The 10,879-nt window shown below is 41.4% G+C and overlaps 1 protein-coding gene across 1 annotated transcript in view; it reads left to right on the plus strand.

The window, feature by feature from the left end:
* The first annotated feature begins 579 nt into the window (after nt 1-579).
* DLX6 (distal-less homeobox 6) overlaps nt 580-10,879 on the plus strand; it is a 42,191-nt gene continuing 31,891 nt past the window's right edge. Inside the window, exon 1 of the mRNA XM_042472062.1 lies at nt 580-584. Within this exon, the coding sequence (XP_042327996.1) occupies nt 580-584 (5 nt within the window). The remainder of the gene's footprint in view (nt 585-10,879) is intronic.

Below are 10,879 nucleotides of genomic sequence, written 5' to 3' on the forward strand. Positions count from 1 at the left end.
TTGTAAAAGCAAAACAAAGCAAACAATAAAGCAGCAACTAAATATAACAAAACATACATAGATTTAACAAGACTAAGACTCCAATCTTGGTTTTAATGTCTCAAAAGAAAGTTCACACAATTTCAGCAGAGCTCCCAAGCAGGGATCTTCTGGGCCTGTGCACATTTATTTGGAAACAAGCTCTACTGAACTCAAAGAAAAGTGTTTCTGACTTAACTTGTTAGATCTGTCTGCTCATTCCTCTGGGAAGATCTCCTTTTCAGCTTTACCTGACCTGCAGAATGTGTTCCTTGCCAAGTCAAACATAACTTTGCCCAACAGAGACTGGAACAAATAGATATTTATGGGGCCATAGTGTAACAGGTACAATATACTAAGTGGCCCAGCAGCCTTTGGGAGGCCATAATATATGAATTGTGGGATGAGGTGAATACATTGTGCAAGCCTTATTTCCATGTCCTGTCAGTGAACCAGGGGCTCATTCCCGCTATGTTTTAAAACAAATTTCTGATCTGTTTATATGACCGTTGTTCCCATTTGAGACTAGTTCTGATCCTAGTGTGATCAGTTTCAATCACGATGAAGTGAGACAAATGCAAAAAACCCACTCTTTCCTGACTTTAGTTCTTTGGAGGTTCTTTTGCGGGGGGGGGATCAATTCTGAAGAGTGTTCAACAAGTGGGAATGACTGATCTGAATCTCATCATTTTGGGGGCCAGGGACTAATGGCAGAGGGGTGTTTACGATCCCTCCTCAGTTTTTGGTAGATCCACCATTCCTCCCCTCTCTCAGCGCTGCCTTTGTGCTTGTGGTGTGACCTATGAGTGTGTGTGTGTGTGTGTGTGTGTGTGTATTTCATAGAACATTTGATTCATTGATTTTGCAATTACTTGCAAAGGCAAGTAGTTGCAAAACCAATTAATAGAATCTTTGATCAATTTATTATTTTAAAAATCTATTAAAATGCCATGGAGCCTTTGAGAGTTTTATCACTGTGATTCTGAGCACCTCTTTGGGGGAAGCACCTCCTGAGTGATGCCCGGCCAAGAGGTCCAGTGCCTGCCAGTGCCTTCTCCCCACCCAGAGCCCCTTCTGCCACTTAGGTCACTGATGACACACAGATGATTGACATGCATTTTGAAGCGGCACAAACTAGTGGGGATGACAGTCATGCCAAAAAAGAAGCGATTACAAGGACATAATGGAAAGATTCGCTTTCATAGTGTGAACGATGGACCTTTTGGAACTGATTTGCCAACACAGAGAGAAAGCGAATCCCAAACCGGTTTAAATGTAAGTGGGAATGAGCCCCAAGACACTTTGCCCTGCCTTTTGTTGTTCTTGTGTGCTTTCAAATCATTTCTGCCTTATGACAAGCCTATCATGGAATTTTCTTGGCAAAATTTATTCAGAGGGAGTTTGCCTTTGCCGCCCTCTGAAGCTGAGAGAATGTGACCTCAAAGAAATTCAGCTCACCTTGCACTCACAATAAACCTATGAGGTAGACAAATCAGATAAACAACGGCTGGCTCAAAGTCACTCAATAATCTTTATGCCTGTGTAGGGATTGAACCCAGTCAGTTCTAGATGTTCTAGTCATTACAATACTAAGACACTGTAGACAGGCTTTTAGTATGTAATTACTCACATGGAGGCTTCTTACTGGAGTGTGTGCTTTATTTTTAAAATTTCGTATGCCTTTTAATTAATTTTATACTATTTTAACATGATGAATTTAATTGTTTTAATTTTTTTAATGATTCCTTGTGTGAGCCGCCTTGGGTCCTACTCTGGGAAAAAGTGTCATCTAAATGAAACTGATCATCACCATCAGACATGCTGTGAGGATCAAGGACTACAAACTATTTTCGTTCCATTGAAGTTTAACAGGAGTCAGACACTAACGACCTAAATACATTTCTTAAATATAATTCCCTTATTTTAGTGGAAATTATGTGTACCAGTTCTCTATGTAAGAAAATCTGAACATAAGCAAGCAAGCAAGCAAAGAAATGTTTGCTCAAAGTTTTATGACTCATGAGAGGAAATATGTATTTAAAGCATGGTGATATCTGTATTCCTATTTCATGTGTCGAAGCATATCAAAAGAAGGTTGTACTTCAGCACATATATAATCTTACAATACAAACCTATTCATGTTTACCTAAAAATAAGTCTCATTGAGTTTAATGAGAGGCACTCCCAGCTTAGTGAGAATGATATCAGTTTATCTGGGAGTAATCCCCATTATGTTTAATAGACTTATTTCTGAGTAGGCTGACACACTTAATATATATTTGCCAAGATGTCTAGAAGACAAATGCAATGGGAGTTTTCATGTTACTTTATTACCATGTAGAATAAGTTGAAGCTATGTGATATTTGCATTCTTTAGATGAAAAATGGTTAGCCGGTACCTAGATCAGATGCTACCTGTGAATCCCTATATAATGCTGCTCTGAACTCTTTGGATATGGAGAGATCAATCACCAGTTTAGTAAGAAACAGCACATTTTGGTTATAAGAATACAGACAGATCTTAGTATCTCAGATGAGATGTTCAGAGGCCCATTAGAAACTGTGCTACCAGCTGTTCTTACTTACTTCCATGGCCTATCTTTCGTGACTGGTGCTTTGGGAACATTTTTGACCCCACTAGCATGGTATAGTGGTTTGAGTGCTGGACTATGACTGGAGACCAGGGTTTGATTCCCAGCTCAACCATGGAAACCCACTGGGTGACCTTGGGCAAGTCACATGCTCTCAGCCTCAGAGTAAGGCAAAGGCAAACCCCTTCTGAACAAATCTTGCCAAGAAAAGCCCATGATACTTTTGCCTGGTGGTCACCATAATTAAATTAAACAAAATTTAATTAAACAAAAATGAAACAAAAAGGTGGGGAACAGAGGAGAGCTAGATGTTTTAGAGTCAGGGGAACAAATAATGATGGAGGGGTGGAATTATTGGCCATATTGGTTAGTCTGTAATATTTAGACCTATGTAATGAATTAGAGAGCCAGCATGATTTGAGCATTAGACTATGGCTCTGGGGACCAGGGTTCGATTCCCCACTCAGCCTAGGAAAGCCACTGTTTGACCTTCTCAGCACCAGAAAACTGTGATAGGGTCAATTTAGGATTGTTATATCAGAAATGACTTGAAGGCAAACAACAACAGCTACAACAACATTTAATAAACTGATAAATGGTGAGTCGGCACAAAGGTAAATCCAGTTGAATTCATGGGTCTCCTCTAGTTGGGATTAACATTATGCCATGTTCTTTACTCTGAGTTTGTAGATTTTCTAGGCACACTCATGGAAAGTGATTTTATTCCAGAAGCCTATAGGATTCAGAAAGCATTTGCCATAAAAAAAATAGCAGGACACTGAGTGGGCTAACCTATGAATGTGTTTAGAAAACAGAATCGCCTGTTCATACACGTTTGGAAAACACTAGGGCTTTCCTTTCCCTTGTCACACAGCCTGAAAAGTCTGCTGCTACGATTACTACTGGTTATTACATCTCCCAGAATCCCCCAGATAGGAATTCTGGGAGCTCTAGAACAAATATTGAGTTTTCCGTGTTCTCTTTGCCTGCTCTGACAAAAGCCAGACACACTGTGCTATGTGGAAAGAGCTGAGATTTATCCAGAAACCCAGTAGCCCCTTGACAGTATAAGCCAGACACAAAAATCAATCTCATGAAAAATCTCAGAAAGTGTTTGTGGTATTGCATCGGAAGGCTGACGTCCCAAAGTCTTCTATCGGATTTAGGGGAAAGACTTTCGTATATCTCAAGCTGAGCATGTTAACACCGAAAAAGATCCCACTGAGTATAGTGTCTGCTAGGCAAGTTTCTTTTGTGGTACAGTGGTACCTCGGGTTACGAAATTAATTCGTTCCGCGGCTAATTTCGTAACCCGAAAAACCTTCGTAACCCGAAACAATAAATCCCTATGGGATTTATTCGTATCCCGAAAAATTCGTAACCTGGGTATTTCGTATCCCGAGGTACCACTGTATCTGAATGTCACCGTGAGGATGTGTATAATGGAGCAGAAGGAAAACGGTGTACAAGGACCCAGGTCACCATCTTCTCCCTGTTCTGTTCTGGGGGCTGTGTCATTATATTCCATTGTTTGAAAACAAACTTTCCCAGGTCTTGTTTAAAGGGATTTACTCCTAATAAATATACAACCTAAGGCTATGGTCCTCTTCCTGTAACACCCATGGTTTCAGTTGGCTGCAGTAGGAGCAGCAAGTAACCACAACAAGGGGACATCTCCCAGCACCTCAGGCCCTCCAGATGGAGTCAGACTGAAAATCCCATCAGTATCTACCAATGGAGAGGAATGCTGGGAGTTTCAGTTCAACATGCAGTGAGCGTGCATGGTTCTCAATTTTGTCTTAACCAAACTTGGATCTCTTTTCAGAATCATAACACTCTGATGCTGCTTTAACTACTATAGCTTCATCATATGGATTCTTGTGGGAGTTTTTTGTTTGCTTGTTCTTTTGTAGTTTCATTCCGTATGTAGAATATTCTACCAGAGAACTCTAGGGCCTAACCAAATTATCAACTCCATGATTTCATAGGATGCAGCCACAGTAATTAAAGTGATATCACAGTGCTATGACTGTACAAGAAATCCAAGTCTTTCACCTCCATGTTGATACCACTATAAAGAAAAGAACTCAGTCTACAAGGTAATTGTGAGCCAGCGTACAGGAACGTAGCCAGGATTTTGGGAAGGGGGCGGTCCAGACTAAGTGCCACCATTATATTGAGGCTTGGGCACAGCAGCGTGGCAGCACACACCATTCATTGTATCTAAAGGATGGGGAGTTCGGACCCCCTGGACCCCCCCCCCCCGGCTATGTCCCTGCAGTGTAGTGTAGTGGTTTGAGCTTTGGACTAGGACTCCGGAGACCAGAATTTGAATCCCAACTTCATATAAACCCACTGGTTGCACCTGGGCAAGTCACTCTCTCTCAGTCTCAGAGGATGGCAATGGCAAAAACCCGTCTGAAGAAACTTGCCAAGGAAACCCCATGATAGGTTTGCCTTAGGGTCACCATACACTGGAAATTACTTAAAGGCACACAACAACAAAAACAACAGTTACAAGGTAGTGCAAGGGATCCTGTCACACTAGACGATTATAACACTATGATCTCACTTTTGCTACCATGGTAACATCCTATGGAATCCTGGGGTTTGTAACAATACTAGAGCTCTCTAGCTGAGAATCCTAAATACCTCTAATTAAACTACAAATCCCAGGATACATCGAATGGAACCATGTTGGTTAAAGTGGACTCATAGTGCTAGTTTCAAAAGGACTCAGGAATTTTATGGTGACAGCCTTCCCTGAGCCAATCTGTGTTTTCAGTGATTCCCATTTGCACTTACAGTGTAAATCTGAAAGGCAACTGGGGAAACATCTTCTATTTTAATGTAACTTAATTCTTTTTAATGTATCAGTTTTGTATGCTTTTAAATGAACCGTTCTTTTAATATGGTGAGCCACTCAGGGTCCCAGTTTGGGGGAAAGAGCAGGATACCAATAAATATCATTATCACCATCGTAGTCGTCGTCATCATCATCATAAGCTGGCTGTTTTCTGCAATCAAATATTTGCCCCACAGCTCTATCCTAACCAGAGGCCAGAACAAACTACTGTACAAATCCAAGGATTGCATAGCATAGCATTGAGTCAGGGCAGTTAAAGCACTGTCAGACTGGATTATTTCTGCAGTGTGGGTGCAGCCAAAGTCTTGTCTTATCTTTTCTTTCCTTCCTTTTCCTCCTTTCCCCCCCCCCCCTTCTTTCTGAAAGCTGTTGACATGGACAAATTAAAACTGCTAATTTACTCCTCGGTGGAGACTAACCAGATCCTTCCTTGCTTGGCTTTTGACTGCAGCAATGCTGGGGCAATCTATTAGCCTACAGATGACTGCTGGCTTTTCACACTTTTGAAAATATATTCCCAAAGACCTTTCAAGACAAACCCTTGGCATCATCCGCTGCTGCTTTCTTGAGCAGGGCTGCTTTGGATTAGGTTGGCATGGTTTGCTGGAAGGAGGACGGAAGTGACTTAAATGCAATATTGATCTAATGCTTCTTTCTCTTTGGAGAGGAAAGGAAGAGTCTATCCCCTCTTCTTAGCTACATAATTCGATGGTGGGTCAGCATAAACCCTACAAACCAAAAGGAAAAAGGCTGAACTTTTTTTGTCTTTCAAACACTCAGTTTTGAAGTGTAAAGGCATGAAAAGAAGAGCGAAAAACTTCAGGACTGTAGCTAAAGCCGTATTGTTATTGTTGCTGACCTATATTGAGCCTATCATGGGTTTTCCTGGAAAATTTCTTCAGAGGGAATTGCCATTGCCATCCTCTGAGGCTGAGAAAGTGTGACTTGCCTAAGGTCACTCAATGGATTTTCATGGCCAAGCTGGGATTCCAACTCTAGTCTCCCAGTGTTCTAGGCCAATGCTCAAACCACTACACCATGCTGGCCCATCATCATCATCATAATTATCATCATCCCAGTTTTTCCCCCTCCAAAACTGGGACTCAAAGTGGCTTAACTCTTGTATGTAATATGTTAGCCAATTATTATTTTAATTTTTGTAAGCCGCCTAGAGTCCATTGGTGGGACAAAGGTGGATTATAAAATGAATGAATGAATGCACACTTTCTGGGATGACGTGCCATAGAGCATAGTGAGATTCACTTAATATGAGTAAACCCTCATAGGACTGAGCTGCACAAAAGAGCATGTAAGAAGCCACTCACTAGGGATGCATTCCTAGGAAAGTGCAGTCCTACATATATTTGAGAACAACAGGGGTAATGGGAGAATCCCTCCACCAAAGTGATGTAGACACGAATGTGCAGCTCAACACACTTTGTGCAGTAGGAAAATAGTGTGCAATGGGAAATGGGTTTTTGGGCAATATGAACTTTAATCAGGAAGAAGTTAAAAGTTAAAGGTGATAGATAAGTTAAAAAAATCAAAAGATAAAATGAGCACTGTTACCTTTCAGTTTTCATAATCTTAAATTGATTGTCTACTATTGGGAGTCCATGCATAGTAGTGGTTTGAGCACTGGACTACAACTCTGGAGACTAGGGATCAATTCCCAGCTTGACCATGGAAATCCAGTGGGTGACCTTGGGCAGGTCACACTCTCTCAGCCTCAGAGGACGGAAATGGTAAACCCCCTCTTAAGAAACTTGCCAAGAAACCCCTGTGATAGGTTCACCTTAGGGTTGCTGTAAGTTGGAAATTACTTGAAGACACACAACAACAACAACAACAACAACAACAACAACAAACCATTGGGCCCAACTGTCTGACGGCTCCATCTCTTACCAAGGAGAAACATTCATGAGCATGGACTTTGTAGTAGATCCATGTTCAAGCCCCCATTGAGCCATGGAATTAACTAATTGCCTTGTACTATGAACTCTTTCTCAGGCCTGATCTACCTTACAGAACTGTTGTTGAGAAGATAAAACTGAGAAAGGGAAGGAAGGACAGGTATGTAGCCTTGAGCTCCTTGGAAGAAAGGAAATAAACCACAATAATTGATGAAGAAATAGAACAACAAGTGTAGTGTAGTGATTTGGCCAGGAATCTGGGAGACCAAGGTTCAAATCTCCTCTCAGCCACAGAAACCCATTGGGTGGCTCTAGGCCAGTCACACTCACTCACTCAGCCTCTGAGAAAAACAATGTCAGACCTTCTCTGAACAAATCTGGCCAAAGAAAATGCTAGGATAGGATCACCAAAAAATCAGAAACAGCTTTGAAGGTACATGATAAATAAAGCGATTGCCCTCCAGTAGGACTTCTTCCAAGTAAAAGAGCCATAGAATGGTTCATTTCTTGTCACAAAATGAATTAGGTGGGACAGTGAATAGGAAGTGCAAGCACAAAATCCAGATGGCAAGGAGGAGCAGAAAAACCTCTTCTTCTCATTGCAGATAATCATAGGGCACAGACTCCAGGTTTACCTTGAACTAGATTTCCTCTGGTCCTTTTAGAAGTAGTATTATTCCCACCCTCATATGGATTCAACTACCTGAAGTTGTCATGATTATGGAAATCCCATGTCATCTCCACCTCCATCCTTCCCTCACATTCTCCTCCCCTTTCCCTTCCCCTGACAGATTATACCTTCACCTCCACACAGATCTGCTGCTTCTACATTTTTTTGGCTTCCAAAATAATGTGTCCATTTGTATTGTGACGGGGTTAAATTAATACAAGCTAATAGCATGAATAAAAATGAATAAGAACAAAAAAAATCTAACCATGACAAAATTAGTCCCCAAATCTTTTTCATAAAGACACAATGGTGTGAAAACCATAACAAGAATGACGGATCCATACATATCCTGCACTTTCTTGTTTTAAATTTCTTTCAGCAAATTTAGGATGGCTTAAAGAGGTTTCCAAAGCTCTCTTGCCATCCTAGAGTCTGAGCACACAGACACACAAATAAATTCCAACAAGGATATGACACCACATAGTGCCTGTAAACTATGTCCTGGGTTTTATATTACTTCTCCTATCTTCTAGTCTCCAGATGTGTCAGATGATAAGTCCCATCATCTGCAACCAATACATCTCACTGGCTGTGAGGACTAGTGGTGATGGGCAATGTAGTGGATCACATCTAAAAGGTATCAGAGTGGAGAAGGTGGTAAAATTTCATAGAGGGATAGATCTCTCTGTCTCTCTCCCCCCTTCATTTGGACAGGCCTAAGTAGAAACCTATCAGGAAATGTGATTTTTTAAAGTTAAGAATATCTGTAGAAGAGAAAGCTGGCACACTTCTGCAGCTCAGCTATAAAGCAGTGGTAGAACTTGATGTTCTCTTGCCTTCCTCTTCTGAAATATGGCTTTCATTACATGCCTTCCGACTCAGAACAGTTGCACAAGAGATCCTAGCGTGAAATGGATTTTCACAAACCAGGACTACTGGTAAATGTGGTTACTACTTAGCAGCAGGGATATTTAAGTAATGGGAGTATTTTTAAAGATCAGTGACAACAGTGTGTGCCACCCTAGGAGTTTGCTTAGCCTTATCAGGCAGTGAGCATAGAGTAAGAAAAGCAATCTGGGTCAGTTAGGCCTGGTCAGAGGTCCAAAACGCACTGCAGAAATAATCCAATATGAGACTGTTTTAACTATCCTGGGTCAATGCGAGGGAATTCTGGGTACTGTAGTTTTGTGAGACATTTAGCCTTCTCTGTCAGAGAGCTCTGGTGCCACAATCAACTACAGTTTCCAGGATTCCCTAGCACTGAACCAGGGCAGTTAAAGCAGTCTCAACCTGGATTATTTCTGCAGTGTGTTTTAGACCATAGATGTACACAGTTCGAAGGAACCTCAAGGCCCATGCAGGAACACACAAATAAAGCACTTCAGAAAGATGTCCATCCAACCTCTGTTTAAAGAAGCCCAGAAGAAAACAGTCCACCACCCTCCCAAGGCCCTTTCACACAACACAGTTATAGTGCTATGGTTCCACTTCAATGGACACGAATGTCCTATGGAATCCTGTTCGTAATTTAGCCAGTGGCACTAGAGTTCTCTGGCTGAGGATTTTAAATAGCTCATGTAACTACAAATCCCAGGAATTCTAAGGCTGGAACCATGGTTGCTAAAGTGTAATCACACCTAGAAGTTCATCCATGCAAATTACACATTTTAGAAGAGTCTTAAGACTATACTGATCTCTCAAAGACTACCAATAAAACCCTGAGGGAAAGCAATGGCAAACCCCCTCTGAACAAATCTTGCCAAGAAAACCCCATGATAGGATTGCCATAAATTGGAACTGACTTGAAGGCACACAACAACAGCAATAGGTTGTTGATATAAGTTGTTGATATCTATATAGATATAAATGTTTGGGGCTGGGTTTCCTATCCACCAGCCATAAAAGACAGAAGGAAAGGAGCAAAAATGAAACCCCTATGAATTAACCATGCAGCAAAAAGTATTAGTCCAAAGCTGTAAGATGATAGGAAGTGAAAGGCCAGTTGAGTGCCACTGAAGTCATCTGGGATGATTTCAATGAGTTTCTGGATCACCAATAAATCTGGAACTGTCTAGTTGATGGAGATACTATTTTTGAGACTGAAATTAAGTTGGAGGTGTAGATTCTCTGTCACAGACACACACACACACTCCTCCTTCTTTCTCCCCAGAGCTATTTAGATAAAGCGTGTGCATAATTGATTTGAGCATACAGTACATTTTGTAGCCTTGCTGAGATCGCGAGAAAAAAAAAGTAGTAGTAGCTCAGTTTAGAGGGAAGAAAATTTAGGTGGATCTGGAGGGGGGGTTGCACCCATAAGGGGACTTAGGGCAAGAAATCAAGCCTTTGGCAAAGGAAACCTTTAGAGCTGGGCTCCCCTCCATCATTTCAAAGGTTTCATTCTCTCTCTCACACACACACAGTTATATATGAATGACACCGTGCTCAGAGACAGACAGACAGACATAGATGTGTATGTACACACCTACAACTGTATAATGAAAACTCAGAGAAAGAGAATGAGAGGAAGAGAGAAATGAATTTCCGTGGCAAGCTTTTTCAGAGGGGGGGTTGCTATTGTCCTCCTCTGAGGCTGAGAGAGTGTGATTTGCCCAAGGTCATCCACTGGGTTTCCATGACCAAGTGGGGATTTGAACCCTGATCTCCAGGGTCATAGTCTAACACTCAAACCACTACTTCACTCTGGCCCTCAGATAGATAGATAGATAGATAGATAGATAGATAGATAGACAGACAGACAGACAGACAGACAGACAGACAGACAGACAGACAGACAGACAGTTTAAACTGATATGGGGGG

Source organism: Sceloporus undulatus, chromosome 6 (assembly GCF_019175285.1).
Source record: "Sceloporus undulatus isolate JIND9_A2432 ecotype Alabama chromosome 6, SceUnd_v1.1, whole genome shotgun sequence".
In the NCBI taxonomy this organism is placed as follows: Eukaryota; Metazoa; Chordata; class Lepidosauria; order Squamata; family Phrynosomatidae; genus Sceloporus; species Sceloporus undulatus.